Below are 24,593 nucleotides of genomic sequence, written 5' to 3' on the forward strand. Positions count from 1 at the left end.
AGAGGAGAGATAGGAGATCCTGCGGAACACCACAGGGAACTCAAGATGGAGAGTAAGTTCCATCCTTTAAGACCAGATATTGTCCTTCAAAAAGGAATTGAACCAGTTCATTACAGAGCCAGCTAGTCCAAGTTAATATAATTTGGACAATAAAATCTCATGATTCACAGTGTCAGAAGCTGCAAAGATGCCAAATTGTTTTAAGCATGAATTCTATATTAGCAATTACATGCACAAATGCCAGTACAAGTTCACAGTTAGCATGCCAACATAATAGGCACTATACTAAACAGTATATCTTGCAGTCAATAGTGAGATACTGATATTAATTCATTTGCTACAAAAAACAGTATCATATACATTCATTTTTCTTTTGTTTCTTATTCACTATTTTTCTAAGGGCTTCAGAAATGCCAGTTATTAGCCAAGTATTTTCAATGGCTAAAAGCGTACATATGGCAATGGCCTCCTCACTAGCTGCTTAGGCCATGTCAGTGGCTGGTGAAAATGTCACTGACATGATTATAGAAGATTGACACAAAAATGTCTGGCACAACCCTCCCTTGTAGTTACACGCTATAGATTCTGAGTGCTAAGTTTATAGAATAGCAATTGTGTATAGTTTATATGCATAACTGCAACTTAGTGCCAATTAGCACTAGTTAACTCCAGTTATTACTAATTATTGGTAGTGATAACTGGCACTAGAGCTGTACGAACTATCTATCGCATTATGGAATTCAAGCTTAATTGTATACTGCTTAACACTAATATATATAGCGGCGTATCAAATCTAATAAATCCAATCCAAATATGAATAATAGGCATTGAACATTAACATAACAAATAATAGAAGAAACAACGTGAAATCAGTGATCATGGTTACTTCAGTAGGATTTAGCACAATAGCGCCTCGGATTATTTGTATTAAATCGCTATTTGGCTGAATGAATAATGTATTCAGGGCACTATTTGGGGCTGAATCAAATATGAATACAGTATTTGATACAGCCTTGATTAGCACCTACTTTACCAATTAAGTTACATGCATAACTGTCAGTATTTTATAACCTAAGTTTGCAATTTTGCACACAAGATTATCTCCCTAATTTTATAGTACTCCTGTCAATAAAAATTATGCCTTATTAATTTTATAAATGATGTCTGCAACAAATTTTTATATATTCTGTATGTAAAACAGGGGTCAGTGGGTGGGGGTATGTGTCTTTTTCTCTGTATGTATATATAAAACAGTATTCTCTCTAATAATGGCTCACCCCTCTGATTCGACTTTGAAAAACCTTGTAAATTTCATTTTAAAAGCCAAATGTAGATTTATGTAATAGTCCACTGCTCCAGAATTTGCAATATCTGACATGGATCTCCTACCTCTCCCACACCTACACACTCTTGATGGAGCTGTCCTCTTACCTTTTCTCACAGTTCTGTCACTAGGTTAGTGTGGGACCTTGGGCATGCATAAATGCTCAAGGCTCCACACCAGCCATGAGGTAAGAAGAGAGGATCTGATCATTGTAGGGAAGCAATTTGGAGGAGAAAAATGATTCATTCATTAATAGTTCCCCCTGGATGTCAGGAAACCGATGGTTTCTAACAGTAGCTCTAGCAATTATTAGAGAACATAAGGATGGGGGAGGGGGTATATAGATAGATAACAAATATAGATATACACTCGTACATAGAAACCAAGTGTTCCCAATATTTGGGAAAAGTTAAAAAAAACTATAAAGAAAGCTAGTATTCACTTCTGTATCCAAGACAGAATGAAAGGTATTTATAAGTACTTTATCTACTTAGTACTATAATGTTCATACTGACAAGGATTGATACTGCAGTTAAAAAAAGAAACATTCCCCATTGTGCAGGGTGGACAATTCACTCTGATAATATTTACTTCTAATTCTAGCCCATAGTAATTGGAGATGTGATGGTTTAGGTTTGTATATTTTGCAAAGCATTATGAATTGTCTGATCCCCTTTATACTAAAACTTGCTTTCCATTAAAAATGTTTGCTGCTTTTGCATTATTAATGGCCTTTGGATTCTTTGAAGTCTGTCTTATTCTTCTTCCCCCGGCACAACACACACACTTTTTTTCTTTCCTAAGGTATGTCTATTTTGATTTAAGAATCTAATTTGATATACACCAGAAGAAGTGCAAAAAGGATAAAGAGATTTAAATCCCCCAAAGCTATAAATGATATATGCAAGAAGCAGGATTTTTTTCAGCAGAAAAGTTCTACAACAAGGGATCATGGTGCATAGTTCAATGAGTAAATTCACAAGTACCAGAAAAAGCATAATAGAGGCCTGAAATAGTGGAGCAGGTGGAGCTTAAAGCAGTTTTTGCTCAACATCTTAATAGCATTTGACTAGTAATGTTGTGCATTATAAGTAGTTTGTAAGTAAACCATAGGAAATGCTAATGTGGTGAAAATAGTTAAGGGCCATATTATTTAATACTATATGCTGAATGATCTTATGCAGATGTGTAAGCAGTAGCAAAACTAGGGAATCTATGTACTGACCTGTGGCATGTGTTATCATAGGTGAATAAACCCCATTGCAAGTAAATGATGCATGTTTTACATGTCACAGCTAGTAAATAGATATCTTAGACATTAATGCCTTTTATATTTGCTGACTGATTTGGGTGCCCTCCATATTCTACAAGTTTTAGTGATGTTGATATTTTCAGTAATTCTCAAGTATGTTTTAAAATAATTATGGGGCCCTTTTTACTAAAGCATAGTGCGAGTTAACAGTATTATCCCTTGCTAAATGCTAAGAAGCCCATTTGTGGGCTTTTTAGCATTTAATTAGCACTAATTCTGTTAGCATGTGCTAATCTTTAGTAAAAGGATCTCTACATATGCTGTGGCAATGATTATCTGATTTATCTGGTATGATCATGGCTGCATGTGGGATCACTTAGGGCCTGTTTTATAAAGCCACGTTAGCGGCTGTAGCGCGGTAACTGCCCCGAAGCCCATAGAGATTTAGCTAGCACGGCTTTGTGAAACAGGCCCTTTATATTCTGTAGAATAAAATAAAGATATGTAGACACAACACAGAATAGAGTCTTGAAGAGAAGATGGCTGCTGCTGGAATGAGTTTGAGAGAGAATACTCTTCTATGTTTAATTAAAACAAATTGAGCTTTATAAAAATAAGCAGTAATATGTTGCTTTTAAATTTAAGTGTGGGTACCAGAAAATTTGAACATAAAAATTGTTGTTTATCTTTAAGGCCATGGTAAATGAGGAATGTGTAGGTGCCATCGTCTGCAAGTTGGATATGCACAAAAAGATGTTTCGAAGAGGTTATATAGCCATGTTAGCAGTGGACTCCAAATACAGAAGAAAAGGCATTGGTAAGATTAGTGTTCTCCTTGCAGAAACCTAGGGACTTTTACAATGTCAGAACTATAGGAGTAACTAGAGGTGAACTGGAGTAGTGCTATAGTTCGAAATTGTACTTGTTGCACAAGATCCATTTGCTTTTAAGTGGAGAAACTACCAAAAACAAAAGAATCAAGACCTTCCCCTGTAAACATTGAAAACAAGCTGAACTAAATTTAAGCATGATTGCTGGATGCAAAGCATTTGAGCTTCTGGCTTTATGCAGGCTTTCTTACCGTAAAATATAATATAAACCAAGGTAACCTTCCCCCCCCAAAAAAAAAAAAAAAAGGAAGAAAAAAAAGGTTGTTTCAAATATAAACCGAGATATAGAAAAACCCTTTTCAAATACAAACCCACAAATAAAACCCTAATATGCCAGATTCTGCACACAGTACATCACAAAAGAAATAGAAATGCATTTCTTCCTGAACAGTTCAAATCATTAAAACAGATCTAAATTTTCAAAATTGACTATTTCAATCATTAAATTGAAAATAAAAACATTTTTCTTTCCTTTGTTATATGGCGATTTTTATTTTTCTGATCATCTTTCTCCCTCGTTGCTCTTAATTCTGTTTCCAAGGCCTCCTTATGCATTTGCTGTTTCTTTCCTCTCCTTCACATCTTGCACTACATCCATCTTTGGCTCTGATTTTCATATTCATTTTTCTTCCATTTTTCTGCCTCTATCTCAAATCTATTTTTCCAGCGCTTCCCCTCTCCTTCATTCATGTGCATCATTTCTTCTCTCTCTTCTCTTCTCTCCCACTTTCCTCCATCCTTGTGCCACTATCTCCTTCCTCTCTGCCCCTCCCATTCATCATCTCTTCCTTTCTCCACCCCCTGTTCTGAAGTTCCCCTCGCCATGAAAACTACATGGTTACCGGTGCGGGAGTAATTCTCTTGCACTGCCCGAAGCCTCCTCTGGACCAGTCTTTTGCTGTGGTCCACTCCAATGGAAACAAGAAGTTGTTTTGTAAGGGGGTGGACTGCAGCAAAAGAACGATATAGAGGAGGCCATAGCAGCGCTGGAGAATTGAAGACAGTGGCTTAGACACTTTTGTCCTTCACTACCCGCTCCCCCCACCCCATACCGACATTGCACTTACAGTTCCTGGATTCAGGAAGCCGACACCAACACTCTGTGCTGGTGAAGAGCCTTGAGGGTCTGTGCATGCTCAAGGTCTGCTGGCTCCTGCCCTCTCTGGGTTTCTCGAAGAGAATCCAGCAAGCCTTGAGCACGTACAGATGCTCAAGGCCCTTCACCAGCACAGCATAGGTGTCTGCTTCCTTAGTCCAGGAACTGTAAGTGTGATGTTGGTCTGGAGTGGGTAGTAGAGGATAGGAGTGTCTGTCATCAGGGGGGGGGGAGGAAGATAGTAATGCCAGTCATCAGGGAAGAAAGCAATGCCAGTTATGGGAGGGAGGTGGGAAACAGCAGTACCGGTCATCGGAGTCGGGTGGGAGACAGCAGTACCCGGTCATCGGAGGGGAGGTGGGAGAGAGCAGTGCCAGGTGTTGGGGGGTGAGGTGGAAAAAAGCACCATCATCAAAAAGGAGGCTCGAATATAAACTGAGGCCCCCATTTTTGGACCACTTTTTTGGCCCCCAAATCTCGGTTTATACTTTGAGTAGTGGTAGAGTGCTGTTTGGGTTCAGTTCTCTAAATGAAACATTTTTAGGGAAATATGAACATAAGAATGGTCCATCAAACCTAGTAGCATGTTCTCACAATGGCCAATCCAGGTCACTATTACCTGGCCAAAACACAGAGTAGCAACAATCCATGCTACCAATCCAGGGCAAGCAGAGGATTCCCCCATGTCTTAATAACAGACTATGGACTTTTCCTCCAGGAAATTGTCCAAACCATTCTTAAAACCAGCTACGCTATCTGCTCTTACCACAACCTCTGGCAATGTGTTCCAGAGCTTAACTATTCTCTGAGTGAAAAAATATTTCTTCCTATTGATTTTAAAAGTATTCCCTGCAGTGGTGGACGCTTGGAATGCTCTCCCAGAGGAGGTTGTGACAGACTACCATTCTAGGATTCAAGCGCAAGTTGGATGCACACCTTCTTGCAAATCACATTGAGGGATACGGGTAATCAAGGTCTCCATAAGGGAGCACCTGGCTTGGCCTCCGTGTGTGCGGGTCGCCGGACTAGATGGACCCAGGGTCTGATCCGGTGAAGGCGTTTCTTATGTCCCCTAGTCTTTGTAATTTCTGACGGAGTGAAAAATCGATTCACTTGTACCTGTTCTACTACACTCAGGATTTTGTAGACTTCAGTCATATCTCCCCTCAGCCATCTCTTTTCCAAGCTGAAGAGGCCTGATCTTTTCAGTCTTTCCTCATGCTAGAGGAGTGCCATCCCTTTATCATTTTGGTTGCTCTTCTTTGAACCTTTTCTAGTGATGCTATATCTTTCTTGAGACCAGAATTGAATGCAGTACTCCAGGTGAAGTCGCACCATGGAGAAATACAGAGGCATTATAATATCTTTAGTCTTGTTAACCATCCCTTTTTTAAATAATTCCTAGCATCTTGTTTGCTTTTTTGGCCGCCGCCAAACATTGGGCGGAAGGTTTCATCGTATTGTCTACAATGACATCCAGATCCCTTTCTTGGGTGCTAACCCCCAAGGTGAACCCTAGCATCCGATAACTGTGATTTGGGTTATTCTTCCCAATATGCATCACTTTGCATTTCCAAGTTTTATTTAAATTTGATAAAACCCTTTGATAGTAAATGCAAAGCAATGTACATAAAATATGTAAATAGGGATGTACGATAGACGAACATTAGACAACACAAACTAGAGGGCAGGGTAAAAGGGTAGAACTACAGTTTTGTAAGAAAAAGAACAATTAAAAAAAAAACATTAACGGATGGGGTCTCTGGTAACTAGAAGTGCTTATTCTTGGGAGTCACTACATTGTAATTATAAAGGATGGTAGATATCTGATTGTCCAGAGGCTAACCTAATTTCTGAAAGTGTCAGTGAAAAGAAAGCTTTTTAGTGAACTTTTGAATCTTTCTAATACTTTTTCCTCTAGAAGATGAATATGTAAATAATTCCATTGTTGAGGGGCTGTCACTGAAAATATTTCATTTTGCCTGTATTACCTTCAAAGAGGGAATTGAAAAAAGATGCTGATTTGTAGATCTATGTGTTCTAGAAGTTGTGTGAGGAAAAAGGAGCTTGTCCAAAAAAGCTGGCAGTTTTGAATCTCTAATTTTAAATGTTAGGAGAAAGCTAGTTTATAGGAAATTCTATGTTGAACTGGTAGTCGTACTTTTTTAGGACAGGTGTGACATGGTCATACTTTTTCGAGTTAGTAATGATTTTTATTGCAGTGTGTTGAACTGTTTGTAGTCTCCTTATTTCTTTTTGGGATATGCTTTTATAGAGAGAATTACAGTAGTCTAATTTGGATATGATTAGTGAATGGCTCAAGATATTGAGAGCAGCACTTGGACGGCCCAGTCTTCCAATTTCCTAAGGTCTGTCTGCAATGTTTCACAATCTGCATGCATTTTAACAACTTTGGACAGTTTAGTGTCATCTGCAAATTTAATCACCTCACTCATCGTTCCAATTTCCAGATCATTTATAAATAAGTTAAATGCCGATAGGTTTGAAACAAGCAAAGGCAGATGACTAATCCTGCTTTGGTCCAGCAATTGTGGAGAAAATTAAATTGTTGAATTTGGTATCTTTTCCTTTGTTGTTCATATTTTCCTAATAATGGAAATGGGAAAGATCTCCAGCAGTTCTGGGAATGTGTACAAATCAAAGCAGTATTTTATTAGCTTTGTATTATAGTAGTTAGTGTGGGATTGTCTCTGGATACTTAGAATCAAAGAGTATAGTTATTTTGTAATTTATGAATAATGAGATCTATCAGGAGTGGGATATCTTCCAGTTACGTTGGGCTTCTTGTAAGAGACGGTCATCCCCTTCTAGGGGAACGCCATGCACAGTGTATGAAAATTCTGCATGTTGGGGTTCTTTTACTAAAGAGTGGGAAATTCAGGGCTTAACACATTTTAATGTGGGACTTTACCATGTTTAAGCCAAGTTTTAACACAGCACTTCATAGGATATTTCTGGGTTTTTCTGGTTTTGCACTAAAGTTCTCATTAGTATGCGGAATTAAGGGAGCACTTACCACCTCCTATTTAGGAGGCACCAAGTGCTCCCACATTAAACTGTTATCCAGTTAGAGTGCACTTGTCATAGCACGTTAGGTTGGATAACCCAGAAACATCCACTCTGCACCCATGACATGCCTCCTCCAAAAATATTTTTTAATAATCTGTAATACACAGATTAATGCATGCAAACACGTCTTATTTTAGTAAAAGGGCTCCATTATTTGTTAAAATCATTGTTTAGAGCAATTTAAAGTGCAATACAAAAGATAAAGTTGACTTAAATGTAACATTTTTAAATTCTTTCTGCAGAATTTGCCTAGGAGTACTATAAACTTAGCACATCATGCTTGGCCTCTTGCATCCACCTCTCTCTGTTCTCTTGGTCTGGCCCCTAATCTACTTCCTAGGTTCTCTTCCTTCTTCAGTGTGCCTTTCTCTCATCCAGACTCATTCCCCAATGTTATCTCCCTCACCAGCCCCCATCCTGGTTTAACTCCCCCCCCCACACACACACACACATTTTTATTATGCTCAGATTTGTGTAATTAATTTTGAAGTTGCACTTCCTTCAAATGTACTAGTCATATAGTTCATCCAGGTCTTGATCCTAGAAAGAGGAAAGGATCCAGGACAATTTCCCCCCCCCCAAAAAAAAAAAAAAAAAAAAGTAATAAAACTTCTAAGCAGATCAGGTAGAAGAGGGTTATCATGTTCTACTCAGGAGCCCAAATTTTGGGTTGTGGGGGAGGGGGGTTCTCACAGAATGGAAGAGCAGGAAAAGGTAGAAAAACCTTCAGCAGTCTGGTGAAAGAGGAAAAAAGGAGGAAGCTTGAAGCAGTTGGTGGAAATTACTAAAAGTTTTAGATCACATAGATTGTTCATCATTGCTGAGCTGTTTCCATGTGAAAGAAGGGAAACTTCTGCAAGAACCTGCAGCTACCAGCATCGGGTACTCGAAAGGGCAGGCTGCTTAGACCCTTACCATACACTGACTCAAACGACACCAGGAATGCTGTTGCTTAAAAGTACAGATTTATTATAAAGTAAATGGCAATATATGAAAAAAAGAGCAGATTAACAAATTGACAGCATTCAAAGTAGAGCAGAGTAGATATAATTCTGCGCTGTGCAGAAATGCAGAAAAATATCCTGTCTGCCTGCTCTTCCTTATCTTACATGAATTGATATATTATTAGCCTTGCATAACAATCTATTGGAAAGTTTCTGATTGGCTATTAGCATTATCATAAGTGATCAGTTGCTAGTCTGATTTGCCAGCATCATTAGCAAAATTAATTCCATGGTTACAGATGCATATAATTGGCTATATCCCTAATTGACGTTCGAGGTCATTAACATCTGCATATGTCCTTGAAACAATTTTCCATGTATCTGATTGGGTTGATGGTCATAACCACCTAAAATTAACTTTCCTTGACACCCTTCTACTTTGGGCTTTTTCAGAGGTTATCTGTGCATGACCTACGCCCAATTCCAAGAACAGCCCCCATCCCATCCTGCCAGGTGCTGTGGTTTTTCATACATGAGGGCATCTCGTGCTCGTGATGTTCCATGGACTAAGGCAACTGTAGTTCAAATGTTATCTGATGTCCAAAGAGGCTTTTACTCCATCTGTAGTGGGCAAATGTCAGAAAGACAACCTTGTCACTTATCACAGATGTCCAAGCTTTGCATCCTGTGCATACGATGCATAGGCCTCATGCCTTGCCTGCTGTCTGTTGCCATCCATCCAACCTGCTGTTTCATCTTTGGTCAGGGAATATAGGAAATACAGGAATCACTGTTTGAGACCTTACACCTGCATCCCTGTCTCTGTCTTCCAGCTGGGCCCTGGTATAATAATTTTCTTTCCATGCAGCAAGCACTGATCTGTGCTAAGATCTGTGCTGTGTCTTACTTATCTTGGTCAGCAGATGTTGAATGAAATTGATTGCCACATAAGGTACAGAAACAGTTTCTATTCCAGAGTTCTTGTAAAGATGAAGTTATGTTGACATCAAGCATGGCCTGTTTTTAAGTCCTGTAGTCATGTCCCGGGGGTATTCAGGGAGGGGGTCCAACAGGGATTCTACTTCATTTCCCTTGTGGTTCTGTATATGTGTGTGTCGGACCATGTTTTTAAGGGGGTGGGGAGATGATAAGACCATAGAAATAATGAAATAGTGGAAAAGGTGCTACCAGACAGATCAGCTGTTTGTTGCTAGAAGTGGGGGGGTACCAAAAAAAGGAAGGGAAACTAGCAATGACAGCATAAAGGAGATCACTACCTCCACTTTCAACTATAGACAACCCAAGAGTAATAAAAGTGAACAGGTAAAACAGCCCCACTCCATTCTGAGTTTTGCCAGGTTATTAAAACTTTTAACAGCAAACTCATCAGTTAGGTTAGTGTTTTTGAAGAATTATTGCCCAAAAGTTGTGTTTTTAATATTTATTCAAATACAATTATTTTTGAAACAACCTACTTTTATACTATGCAACTTTTATTTCCAGTGCAATTGACAAAACATTCTAATCTAGACAGATGATTGTGTCCCCATGGTCACATGCCATCTGCAGAAGGAATCCACGGTCTGTGTCTGTATATGGCCGTTTGGTGGAGGATGGGCTGGGGCTTCAATGGCTGGGAGGGTGTAGATGGGCTGGAATAGGTTTTAACGGAGATTTTGGCAGTTGGAACCTAAGCACAGTACCGGGTAGAGCTTTGGATTCTTGCTCAGAAATAGCTAAGAAGTAAAAATTTTAAAAAAAAATTTAAATTAAACCAGGTTGGGCAGACTGGATGGGCCATTCGGGTCTTTATCTGCCGTCATCTACTATGTTACTATGTTAGGGTTTTGAATTACAACTTTGTCTTTACTTCCTATCTCAAACATCTGGTCAACAGCTTGCCTGATTTTATCAAATATATTCCACAACATCGTTTTCCGGAGTTTTAACAGCTGACTCGCACTCTGGCTCAATTACGCATGCATCTTCTTCAATCCTCATATGATACATTTGAACTTTCCTGCTTTCTCGGTGGCTATGCGCCACCTTGCCTGGCTTTGCACTGTAGAAATGGACCCGAATCTTAAAGATCGTCTGACCAATATTCCTTGTCAGGGTAATGAGCACTTTGATGACTCTATTGAGGCAACTACCAAACGCTTGTCTGAACATAAGAAATCGTTTGCTTCCATCATCAGACCAAAGCCTAAGCCTTCTACTGCTAAGACTTCTAGGCCTCTTCCATCCTTCCAGAGGCGTTTTCCTCAGCGGGCAGCTCCTTATTCAAAGGCGCCCTCTAAGAAACAACAACAAAATCTCAGCCTTCTGCTGCACCCAAGCCTTCTCAGTCTTTTTGACCATCTAACACAGAGAATATCCTCAATCGTTCTGCCTCTGTCCTTTCTTTTACCCATTGGAGGTCGTCTCCATCATTTTTACCAATGATGGGAGCTAATCACATGCAAGCTCTGGGTCCTCTCAATCATCAGATCTACCTCAAAGAGATTATCCTTCAAATCCATCGCAGACCAACCTTCTACTCCAAGAAGCCCAGGCTCTGCTCCATTTCCGTGCCATCGAGGAGGTTTCTCTGGAACAACAGAGCAGGAGGGTTTACTCCCGTTACTTCCTAGTGCTGAAGAAGACAGGCGATCTGCGACCGATCTTAGACCTCAGAGCATTCAACAAATTTCTTGTCAAAGAAAAATTTTTCTTGGTGTCTCTGGCATCCCTTTATCCCCTTCTAGTTCAGAACGATTGGTTATGCTGTTTAGATCTCAAAGAGGCTTAAACTCACATTCCTATTCATCCAGCCTCTCGCCAGTTCCTCAGATTTCGGGTGGGAAATCTTCATTTTCAATACAGAGTGCTACCATCCGGCCTGGCATCATCTCCAAGAGTGTTCACCAAGTGCCTCGTTGTGGTAGCAGAAGCTCTGCGCAACCATGGGCTCCAGGTGTTTCTGTACCTGGACGACTGGCTTATCAAAGATTCAACATCTCAGGGGGTTATTGTAGCGACCCAACGGACTACATGGTTCTTCCAAAGTTTGGGCTTCAAAATCAATTTTCCCAAATCCCAGCTACAACCCTCTCGGACTTTGCAGTTCATCGGAGCTGTACTGGATACTGTGCAACTCAGAGCATTCCTTCCTCAACAGCGTCAGGATGCTCTTACTCAACTCTGCCGGAAAGTGTCTTCCCTATCTTCAATATCAGCCAAACACATGATGGTTCTTCTCGGTCACATGGCCTCTACAGTTCACGTGACTCCTTTTGCCAGACTTCACCTCAGAATTCCTCAGTGGACCCTGGCATCTTATTGGACTCAGGCTTTCGACCCACTCTCTCAGCACATTACAGTGACTCCTTCCTTGAGACGTCTCTCCACTGGTGAATGCTCTCTTCCAACCTCTCCAGAGGTTTACTGTTTCAAATGCCCCAGGAGGTCCTCACGACAGATTCCTCGACCTATGCTTGGGGAGCTCATCTCAATGGTCTCCGTACTCAAGGCCATTGGTCCAGCACGGATCGTTGCTGTCGCATCAGTCTATTGGAACTCAGAGCGATCTTCAATGCTCTCAAAGCTTTTCAACACCTCCACGATCAAGTCGTCCTCTTTCGGACAGTCAAGTTACCATGTACTGCGTCAACAAGCAGAGAGATACAGGATCTCTCCCTCTTTGTCAGGAAGCTCAAGAGGTGTAGAACCTGGAGTACTGTGTCCAGCACTGGTCGCCGTACCTGAAGATGGACACGGTACTACTCGAAAGGGTCCAGAGAAGAGCGACTAAGATGGTTAAGGGGCTGGAGGAGCTGCCGTACAGCGAAAGATTAGAGAAACTGAGCCTCTTCTCTCTCGAACAGAGGAGATTGAGAGGAGACATGATCGAAACATTCAAGGTACTGAAGGGGATAGACTTAGTAGATAAAGACAGGTTGTTCACCCTCTCCAAGGTAGGAGAATGAGAGGGCACTCTAAAGTTAAAAGGGGATAAATTCCGTACAAACGTAAGGAAGTTCTTCTTCACCCAGAGAGTGGTGGAAATCTGGAACGCTCTTCCAGAGGCTGTTATAGGGGAAAACACCCTCCAGGGATTCGAGACAAAGTTAGACAAGTTCCTGCTAGAACAGAACATAAGGTAAGGCTAGACTCAGGGATCTAGTCCTTTACCCAAGGGCCGCCACGGGAGCAGTGCAAGTATTCTCTGACGATGCCATGGAGAAGTGGTGTGCGGAAATGGTCAAGGAGGCACAGGAAGTGCTCCCTTGGGCCCCGAAGTGCCCATGCTCTTTCACTGGGTGGAATCATTTCTTCTGTCCCTATCAGCGGCCCATGTGGCCAGAGTTGACAATGTACAGGCAGCCTTCCTTAGTCATCCAGTCCTAGACCCAGGAGCATGGTCACTCTCACATTCAGCTTTCTGTCTGCTTGTGCAGCGTTGTGAGCAGCTCCATCTAGGTTTGATAGCTTCAGCAGAGAACGTGAAAGTCAGGTGCTTCTTCAGTCTCAGAACAAAGTGCGAAGGATTAGGGCTGGACACCTTGGTTCAGCCCTGGACAGCTCACAAGCTCCTTTATGTGTTCCCTCCATGGTCTTTGGTGGTTGGGTTGTCTACCAGATGGCAACACATCCCTACCTCATGATTTTAGTTGCTCAGGACTGGCCTCGTCATCTGTGGCATGCAGATCTCGTCCATATTCAGCGGGGCACGAGGCTCCAACTCCCTCTTTGTCATTGCTTTCTCAGTCTGGGTCCGGTGCCCATGGAGCATCCACAGTACTTTGATCTTATGACATGACTTTTGAGCACATAACCTTGATGTAACAGGGTTATTTGGATGTCATCTCGACACTTTGACAATCTGGGGGGAGGGGAGGGGAGAGACACCTTCTACTACAGCTTCTTATGCCAAAGCCTGGATGGCTTTTCAATAGTGGTGTACTATGGACCAGGTGGAGCCTGAGAGGGCTCCCCTTTCAGTGGTCCTGGCTTTTCTTCTGGTGGGACTAGAGAAGGGTTTAACAGTTGCCTTTCTTTAATATTCGGATTGCAGCCTTTCACGATTTATGAGAGGGGTGCTTCGTTTGCGGCCACCCTTGCGGCATCCTTTCTCTTGGTGGAATCTTAACATTGTTCTTCAGGGCCTTGGGGAAGCCTCATTAGAGTCCCTGAAAGATGCTACTCTTCTACGTCTGACGTTCCAGACTGTCTTTCTGGTCACCATTTGTCTCAGCACAGTGTATTTCGGAGATTCAAGCTCTTTCGTGCTGGGAACCTTTTCTCTGTATTCAGGATGCAGGAGTCTCCTTACTGTACCTTCCTTTCTACAGCGAGTAGTTTCCACTTCCCCTTTTACCTAGGGGGTTCGTTTGCCTGCGTTTCATTCCTCAGGCTCCATGTGGATGACTTGGCTCTTCCGTACATTGGGGTGTCGAGAGCGTTTTACTCCACTATTTGCAGTGGGCGCATAATTTTCGATTGTCTGATCATCTTTGTCCTATCTACTCCAACTTGGCGGGGTAGGCCGACATCTCAGACCTCGATCGCCCATTGGTTTTCTTGGGCCATTTTTGCGTCCGCTGTCTCCTGTGGCTAGCAGCCAACAGTTTTCTTGACATAACATAACATTGTGCTTCTTAACCACGTAACCATAAGTTCTACATGGTTTACAAAAGATTATAAACTAAAGACAATTTAAGAATGACAGAAAGAAATTATTTAACTAGCAGCATAGACAAACTGATAACCTAGCAGCAGTAACCTAGCAGCAATAATAAAGTTAAAAGAGGCGGTGAGAAGATTATAAGCTAAAGATAATTTAAGAATGACAGAAATTATTTAACCAAGTATTTTGAAAAAAAGATAAAGTTTTTTTCAGTTGAGCTTTGAAATGTTTATAAGAACAGGCTCCAAGCAATAACAATCAAAAATCTCTGTCATGTGAAGCTGCTTGGAATGCTAAAGTATGGTCCAGAAATTTCTTGCTTTTACAGCCCTGTACTGATGGGAAGGTGAAGTTTTGCACACTTCCCGCAATTACTTTGTTGAGTGGCTCCTTGGTCCTATTTTCCTACTTTTACTTGTATTTTTCTGGGTGTATGGGGCGGGTCACTTGGATAATATTTTTTTAGGACCTTAGGATTGCGGGCAGGCTCTTCTGTCCCTTACACTGCCAATGCTTTGGTATGTCATCTAGAGTACTGAATCCAGAAGGTACTGATCAGGATAATTGCACACAAGCATACTTATAGCTATTCTAGGGTTGTAAAATGAAATGACAAAAAATATTTTAATAAAATCCAAAATCTTATTTTTTATTAGTTATCAATATTAGATCATAAGAGTAATCAATTCCTTTGATTATCAAATCAATTGATTATCATTTGCATCATGAGAATTATTACAGAAGCCAAAAGCTGGCCTTGCTCATAAAAAATTCCAACGTTTTACCAGTTACACGTCCATATATATCCTAAATGACGACATTCCTTTGTTACAATCCATCTGCAATATAATTGGTCCACATTATTTGTTTCCATATAAGGCTAGCTTCATATAGGCGTGTCCTAAAATTACATTCTTATATCTAAAAAGTTACATTCTCACATTAAGCTTACATATTTTATAAAAAGAAGAAATACATAGACAAATATTGTAATATACTCACAAAGGCTATACAGCTTTTAAATCCTTTCCTGTAAACATCAGTGTGTCTTTTCTATACTGAGATCTTTGTCTCACTAAGACTGAACAAAGAAAAGATGGAAAGAGCAGTTACCCCTCCCATCAAGATTCTAAAAAGTAGAAAAAAGTTGCTTAAGGTCAGAGGTCAAATACCATCTGTAGCCTTATCAGGATCTCTTCAGGATTTCAGATATACGAAAATCAAAATAAAATATATTCCTAATCTATACTTATTGTTAACTTATATTTGTTAACTTATTACCTATAGCTACCTAAATGAATTTCTATTGTGTAATTTTACTGATTTACTAAAACTTAATTTTGAATCAATACTGTTACACATATGGTTTAGATTTGTCATTCCCACAGCAAAACTCAAGTCATGGCAAACTTAGGGCCCCCTGGTATGTGGATACCAGGTCAAAAGCCAACTCCTGTCTGCCTACATTTCCCTGAGGACTGGCCTAGTTCAGGCTGGTCACTCTTTAGGACAAAGAAGCCCTATAAACTTAAGCTTTTCCATCTGTTGGTATGGTGGTTATCAATCATAGAATGTCTCAGCCTGCCTTCCCGTATCAGTCCAGCACATGAGACATGTGTCAAATCAATATGTTAACTTAGAATTCCTGTCTTAAACTTTTGTATTTCTGATTATTTCATTCCAGCTTATCCAATTTTCATATATTTAGCTACCAATATCACATTCTCACTTGCTCTTGGATTAGGCCCTATCTATCAACCGGTTTCTCTAACTAGTAAATCCTGGTGCAATGTGAGAAAGTGTAATAGCTGATTTTTTATTATTTCATGTTTGCTCACTTTGCTCACCCGTACCTGTCCAGGTAAACCAAGCTGGCCCGCCTCAGAACTACTTAAGGCAAAGTCCTTAGTATGTTACAGAATGGAAGATTAGGTTTCCAACTTTGCTAATCTTCATTCTGTTAGTACCTGTAGGATTCAGTACATTCTGCCCTCTTTGTGTATCTTCAGTTGTTCTGAATCGCCTGTTTTTTGCCTCGGTTATTCTCCTTGTAGACAGTTGGCAGATCCAGCCAGTTGACAGATCCTGTGGGGAGTTTTCACCTTTACCTGAGTATGCAAGTTACTGAAGGCTGTTTCATGTGGGTGTTTTTTCCATGCAGCAGGTTATACATTGTTCATCAATGTTTATTTTGTCTTGCCGTTGGGCCTGTACTGTATATTTCATGTTTTGCAGAGCAGACCTGTACAGAAATTATGTTTCCAGGGAACTTCCCCTATACCCCTTGTCATGAAGTTGTTCAGCTTTGTTGCTTGCTTTGGACTAAACTGAATCTAATTCTGTAAGGGAGAAGACCATGTGCTCAGAAAAGTGTGTGGTTTTCTGCAAATCCTGGATTGTGGGTTGGAATTGAACACTTAACGTACTGAATCTGACAGGTACTAACAGAAAGAAGATTATTGAAGGTGAAAACCTAATCTTCCATTTTTGCCTCAAAACTTGTTGGGATGGAGTACTTGGGCTCTCCTAATGTGAATTCTTGCCAGGATTACGCAATTTAACGCCTTAAGAGCATCCTTGCACCAAGTGCCATGTGGTGCAGTCGGGATAAGTGGCAGCGTCAAGCTTAGCCTCTTCCATGCTTAAGCAGGTGACAAAACACTCAGCTAGCCCAGTGGGGCAGCTTTCTCTATTTTCAGAGCTTAGCACGGCTACTAGTTCCATGTGCAGATTCTCCACAGCCTAAGAAACACACAGTTAAGTCATCTGAGGGTGACTGTACGCACCATGAGCCAGAAACATTTGTGGATGAGTTTCAAGCCGCCGTTCTTCCGCTGTGCAGTCCTGCTCTGCCTCGGATACGTCTCTGTGGTGTTGCTTCTATGGACACGTCCTCGGCTCAGTCAGCTGCTGTTCTTTCACTGCCTGATCCTGATCTGGGAGATCTTATGATGATGATGACCGGCTTGCTGACCCCTTATTTATAGGCACAATTCTACTCCACTCAGGATTTTGTAGACTTCAATCATATCTCCCTCATCCTTCTCTTTTCCAAGCTGAAGAGCCCTAACCTCATACGAGAGGAGTTTCCATCCCCTTTATCATCTTGGTCGCTCTTCTTTGAACCTTTTCTAGTGATGCTATATCTTTCTTGAGATAAGGGGACCAGATTTGAACACAGTACTCCAGGTGAGGTCGCACCATGGAGCAATACAGAGACATTATAATATCTTTAGTCTCGTTAACCATCCCTTTTTTAAATAATTTCTAGCATCTTGTTTGCTTTTTTTGTCCGCTGCCGCACATTGAGCGGAAGGTTTCATCATATTGTCTACAATGACACCAAGATCCGTTTCTGGGCATTAATCCCTAAGGTGGACCCTAGCATCCGGTAACTGTGATTTGGGTTATTCTTCCCAATATGTATCACTTTGCATTTGTTCACATTAAATTTCATCTGCCATTTGGACGCCCAGTCTTCCAATTTCCTAAGATCTGCCTGCAATGTTTCACAATCTGCATGCGTTTTAACAACTTTGAACAGTTTAGTGTCATCTGCAAATTTAATCATCTCACTCGTCATTCCAATTTCCAGATCATTTATAAATAAGTTAAATAGCATTGGTCCCAGTACAGAACCCTGCGGCACTCCACTGTTTACTCTCCTCCATTGAGAAAAATGACCATTTAACCCTATCCTCTGTTTTCTATCCGATAACCAATTTCTAATCCACAACTGAACTTTGCTTCCTATCCCATGACTCTTTAATTTTCTCAGGAGCCTCTCATGAGGAGCTTTGCCAAAAGCTTTCTGAAAATCTAGATACACTATGGGCTCCTTTTACTAAGCTGCGAAAGCGTTTTTAGTGCGCGCAGGATTTTAGCGCACGCTAAACCCACGCTACACAGATAGAACTAACGCCAGCTCAATTCTGGCATTAAGGTCTAGCCCGCGCTAAAACCCTATCACGGCTTAGTAAAAGGAGCCCTATATCAACCGGCTCACTTTTATCCATGTGTGTATTCATAACTTCAAAGAAGTCAATCAAATTGAGGCAAGATCTCCCTCGGCTGAACCCATGCTGACTCTGTCTCATTAAATCATGTTTGTCTATGTGTTCCACAATTTTATTTTTTATAATTGTTTCCACCATTTTGCCCGGTACTGAAGTAACATAGTAACATAGTAGATGACGGCAGGTAAAGACCCGAATGGTCCATCCAGTCTGCCCAACCTGATTCAATTTAAATTTTTTATTTTTTCTTCTTAGCTATTTCTGGGCAAGAATCCAAAGCTTTACCTAGTACTGTGCTTGGGTTCTAATTGCTGAAATCTCCGTTAAAACCTACGCCAGCCCATCTACACCCTCCCAGCCATTGAAGCCTTCCCCAGCCCATCTTCCACCAAACGGCCATATACAGACACAGACCGTACAAGTCTGCCCAGAACTGGCCTTAGTTCAATTTTTAATATTATTTTCTGATTCTAGATCCTCTGTGTTCATCCCAAGCTTCTTTGAACTCAGTCACAGTTTTACTCTCCACTACGTCTCTCGGGAGCGCATTCCAGGCATCCATCACCCTCTCCGTAAAGTAGAATTTCCTAACATTGCCTTTGAATCTACCACCCCTCAACCTCAAATTATGTCCTCTGGTTTTACCATTTTCCTTTCTCTGGAAAAGATTTTGTTCTACGTTAATACCCTTCAAGTATTTGAACAACTGAATCATATCTCCCCTGTCAGGCTTACCGGTCTGTAATTTCCCAAATCTCCCCTGGAACCCTTTTAAAAAATCGGCGTAACATTGGCCACCCTCCAATCTTCAAGTACTACAGATGATTTTAGCGACAGTTTACAGATCCTGAACAGCAGGTCAGCAATTTCATGTTTGAGTTCCTTTAGTACCCTGGAACAGACTCCCACTGCAGGTAATAGAGGCCAGCAACGTGACGGATTTCAAGAGAAAATGGGATGCTCACGTGGGATCTTTAAGGGAGTAAATTCAGGGGGGGGTGGATAATTGGCAGGGGCAGACTCGATGGGCTATGGCCCTTTTCTGCCACCATTTCCTATGTCTATGTTTATCCGGTCCAGGTGATTTATCACTTTTTAACTTGTCGATTTGGCTTAGTACATCTTCCAGATTCACTGAGATTTCTTTCAGTTCCTCTGCATTGTCACCCTTGAATACCATTTTCAGTTCTGGTAGATCTCTTATATTTTCTTACGTAAAGACCGAAGCAAAGAATTCATTCAGTCTCTCCGCTAGGGCCTTATCCTCCCTGATTGCCCCTTTTGCTTCTTGATCATCCAGCGGTCCCACGGATTCCCTCACTGGTTTTCTGCTTCTGATGTACCTAAAGAAATTGTTATGAGTTTTTGCCTTTTTGGCAAGTTTCTCTTCAGATAGTGGGCTGGTGATTCCACTTCCCAGTCACCTTTGGCTAGGCTTCCCTTTAATGGGCAGTTCTTGTTTGGCAAGGAACTGGACAACCTCATAAATTTTGTCTTGACACCCATATGAGAGAGCCACGTTGCAGAGATTTTCCCAGGACTCCCTGCAACATTATGCTGACTACAGGCGATCCTAGCCCTCCACGTTCCACTCTGTTCCCTCTGCCAAAAAGACGCAATGAAGCCAGAATGAAGGCAGCCCCTCTTCAGATAGGGGGCAGACTCTCAGCATTCCTGCCTGCATGGGTTTGCATTTCATCTGACCAGTGGGTCTTGAACATTATTCAGTCAAGCTATAAACTGGAATTTGTCCGGCCTCTGGCGGCTTGGTTTATGACTATAAGAATAGCCTTACTGTGTCAGACCAATGGTCCATCAAGCCCAGTAGCCCGTTCTCACAGTGGCCAATACAGGTCCCTAGTATCTAGCCAAAGGAGTAGCAACAATCCATGATACCAATCCAGGGTAAGCAGTGGCTTCCCCCATGTTTTTCTCAGTAACAGACTATGGACTTTTCCTCCAGGAAATTGTCCAAACCTTTCTTAAAACTAGCTACGCTATGCTCTCATCACAGCCTCTGGCAAAGTGTTCCAGTGCTTAACTATTCTCTGAGTGAAAAAATATTTCCTCCTATTGGTTTTAAAAGTATTTCCCTGTAACTTCCTCAAGTGTCCCCTAGTCTTTGTAATTTTAGACGTAGTGAAAAAACAATCTATTTGTACCTGTTCTACTCCATTCAGGATTTTGTAGACTTCAATCATATCTCCCCTCGACTATCTCTTTTACAAGCTGAAGAGCCTTAACCTTTTTAGTCTTTCCTCATATAAGAGGAGTTCAATCGCCTTTATCATCTTGGTCGCTCTACTTTGAACCTTTTCTACCGTCGCTATATCTTTCTTGAGTTAAGAAGACAAGAATTGAATGCAATACTCCAGATGAGGTTGCACCATGGAACAATAAGGGGTATACCTCATCTGCACTCTCCTGCAGGTCAGCTGAATGGAGCACTCAATGTTCAAGCCACCATTCACCACTTGCTGGATATTCAATCTATAAAGCAGGTGTCGCCCAACCTGACGGGCTTACGCATTTTATATACTTTATTATGCCAAAGAGAGGCTCTGAAGATTGTAGACCTATTCTGGATCTTCAGCATATGAATGTGGCTCTTTTTTTTTTTTAATCATGTTTATTAAGGAGTCAACAAGGGAAACAAGTGAAATACATGGGTAAAAGAAAATAGCAGCCATCGAGAATAATACAATGGGCATGAACAAAAACACTAAGCACAACAATAAAATACAGAAATATCCAAGAGCAAGAACAAGCCGTCTCCCATATCAGCTCCATACATTTTCAATATAACATTCCTCCCAAAAAAATCCCCAACGCAAAGGAAAGGACTGCATTCACACCGCGCTAGTCACTCCAACCACTCCCACAAACATACACCAAGCACCCCCTCCTCCATTCAATCACTCTCCAACCCCCTACCCCCAATTCTGGAAACCAGAGGTAACCGTAGGAACACCTGCCACAGAGCCAAATATGCTAGCACCTCAGGATTGGAGGAACGTTTATGATAGGCAAGCTCAAAGCGTGCCAGCTCGATCATCTGATGAATCCAGAAATCCAAAGGGAAAGGCCCTGCTTGAGTCCAATATTGTAATATCAGACGTTTAACCGTCAACAAAGAGAGGTAGATAAATCGCCTCTGAGGGACAGTGAGGCCTTGTGCTTCCAACAAGGTCTGGTCGCCAAGAAGCAACGTTTTATAATCCCACTCTATAGTGCGCTGCAGAACTAAGCGAAGCTGCGCAAAGGGAGGAGTTCCATAAGGAAATCTCAGAACACTCTAAGAAGGAATGGAGGAACGTCCCGGGAGCCCCCTTCCCTTAATACACACAGACTCCTCCCATAAACCCAGGCGAGCACCACGTTCCGTGGTGAGGTAAGCTCGATGAAGGATTTTAAATTGGGTCTCCTGCCAGGCCGCGGATTTCACAAAGGCAGACAGGGTTTGAAAAAGTGCTGAAAAAGAGTCAGGAGTATACTGTGTAGCCAGATCTCTATTCCAAGTATCATATAACAAAGTCAGAGGCCCCGGAGAAGCAGAGGTTCGAACCACCCTGTACCAGACCGAAAGAGAGCTCAAAGCAGCTGGTATACTCAGTAAATGCATATCAAGGGGTCCACAAGTCCAATCCTCGCCATGCTGCGAACAAAGACTGATAGTAATGGCATGCTTGTAAATAGGCAAAGAATTGAGTTTTGGGAATGTCCCATTTGTCCTGAAATTGGGCAAATATACCCGTATCCTGGTCCAAGATATGAGAAAGAGTCAAGGCCTCCTTAGAAGCCCAAGCAGCAGATGGAGAACGACCTAAACCCGAACCCGGGGAGAAGTCAGGATTACCCTGAAGTTGCAGAAAGGGAGAAACCTGGGAAGATCATGCTTGCGCTCGCCGCCACCACCGCCAAGCCTGGCAAAACGGGCGCATAAACTGCAATTTGGAGGACAGCGCTCCCCCTACTCCCCTAGATGCATGCACAAGATTCAGAAAGGTAAATGGTGCACACCAACCTGCCATCCAGCCCGGCGGGGAAAATCTAGTCACCCTCGACACTCCCTCGTGAACAAAGCGCATGAGAGCTGCCACATTATATGCACGAACATCCGGGAGGCCCAGGCCCCTCTCCGACTTAAAAAGCATCAGCTTCACATAAGCAATACGCGCAGTCTGGTGGCACCAGAGAAACGTGGAAAAAAGAGATCGAATTCTTCGGATATTCCGCTGCAAAACCCGAAAGGGCACCGCTTGGAGAGGATATAACAATTTGGGCAAGAGGATCATTTTAATTAACGCTGCCCTCCCCAATAGAGACAGCGGGAGATCCCGCCACGCAGAGCAAAGAACCTGAATTTTATCAATAGCAGCCAGAATATTACACTTGTACATAACCCTGGGTTCCGTGTGCAGATACCGGAGGAATCTGTAGGCCATCGTGCCAGGGTTCCCAACCCAGTCCCATCAGAGGTAACAATTCAGATTTCTCACAGTTCACTTGAAGACCCGAAAGAATACCAAACTCAGACACCAAACATAGCGCCACCGGTAAATGAAGTGGAGCCTGATCCAGAAAAAGCAGAATATCGTCTGCAAACAAAGTAATGCGACACTCCGCTGACCCTATGTGGACACCACGCAAGGCGGAACTAGACCGGATCTTAATAGCTAGCGGCTCAATGGCTAAGACAAACAGTAAAGGAGAGAGGGGGCAACCCTGGCGCGTCCCCCTACAAAGTGGGAAGGGCTGCGAAAGACCGCCATTAATAATGAGACGCACTTGCGGCTTCATATAAAGGCTCTGAATCCAGGTGAGAAAGGTCCCAGCTATGCCATATTCCCGCAGCACCCAAAAAAGATACTGCCAAGATATACTGTCAAAAGCTTTTTCCATATCGAGCCCAACAATTGCAGAGGTACCCCCTCTCCCCCTGTGTTCATGAATCGCAGTCAACGCCTTGAGAACATAAGAATTGCCACTGCTGAGTCAGACCAGTGGTCCATCATGCCCAGCAGTCCGCTCACGCGGTAGCCCTCTGGTCTAAGACCAGCACCCTAACTGAGACTAGCCCTACCAGCGCACGTTCTTGTTCAACAGAAACTTGCCTAACTTTGTCTTGAATCCTTGGAGGGTGTTTTCCCCTATAACAGCCTCTGGAAGGGCGTTCCAGCTTTCTACCACTCTCTGGGTGAAGAAGAACTTCCTTACGTTTGTACGGAATCTATCCCCTTTCAACTTTAGAGAGTGCCCTCTTGTTCTCCCTACCTTGGAGAGGGTGAACAACCTGTCCTTATCTACTAAGTCTATCCCCTTCAGTACCTTGAATGTTTCGATCATTTCCTCTCTCAATCTCCTCTGTTCGAGAGAGAAGAGGCCCAGTTTCTCTAATCTTTCGCTGTACGGCAGCTCCTCCAGCCCCTTAACCATCTTAGTCGCTCTTCTCTGGACCCTTTCGAGTAGTACCGTGTCCTCCTTCAGGTACGGCGACAAGTGCTGGATGCAGTACTCCAGGTGAAGGCGTACCATGGCCCGGTACAGCGGCATGATAACCTTCTCTGATCTGTTCATGATCCCCTTCTTTATCATTCCGAGCATTCTGTTTGCCCTTTTTGCTGCCGCCGCACATTATGTGGACAGCTTCATCGACTTGTCGATCAGAACTCCCAAGTCCCTTTCCTTGGAGGTCTCTCCAAGTACCGCCCCAGACATCCTGTATTCGTGCATATCGCTGGGGTACAAATCCTACTTGGTCATCCCCAATAAGCTGAGGAAGGAATACATTGAGCCTAGCCGCCATGATAGAGGCCAACAACTTAACATCCTGATTTAATAAGGAGATCGGACGATATGAACCGACCCGCATGGGATCTTTCCCAGGCTTCGGAAGCAGGGTAATATGAGCTAGATTACTCGTAAGGCCCGCCGTGGTAGTGGAGAGGAAATTGAAATAAGTTCCCAAGGGCTGTGCAATCAGATCAGGCCGAACCCATCGGGACCCGGTGCTTTAGCAATTTTCAGCTTTTTTTATCCCCAGCCGAATTTCCTCCAAGGAGAGAGGGGCATTCAGCTGCTCTGCCTGAACTTCTGATAGCTGCGGAAGACATAGATCCCGAAAGAAACTATCCCGATCCTCTTCCGTGAAGTCCCTCCTCCCGTATAGCACTCTATAAAAGTCCACGAATTGCTCCCAAATTTGAGATTCCTGAGTGAAGTCGTCTCCCCGGGAATTCTGCACCAACCAAATAATTTGCTTCTTCCTATAGGGCCGGACCAAATTTGCTAGGAGTTTGCCTGCCTTTCCGCC

At 42.3% G+C, this 24,593-nt stretch overlaps 1 protein-coding gene across 1 annotated transcript in view; it reads left to right on the top strand.

Annotated features, from left to right (window-relative positions):
• NAA30 (N-alpha-acetyltransferase 30, NatC catalytic subunit) overlaps positions 1–24,593 on the top strand; it is an 88,114-nt gene that overhangs the window by 21,868 nt on the left and 41,653 nt on the right. Inside the window, exon 2 of the mRNA XM_033952373.1 lies at positions 3,270–3,393. Within this exon, the coding sequence (XP_033808264.1) occupies positions 3,270–3,393 (124 nt within the window). The remainder of the gene's footprint in view (positions 1–3,269; positions 3,394–24,593) is intronic.

This window comes from Geotrypetes seraphini, chromosome 7 (genome assembly GCF_902459505.1).
Source record: "Geotrypetes seraphini chromosome 7, aGeoSer1.1, whole genome shotgun sequence".
Lineage (NCBI taxonomy): Eukaryota > Metazoa > Chordata > Amphibia > Gymnophiona > Dermophiidae > Geotrypetes > Geotrypetes seraphini.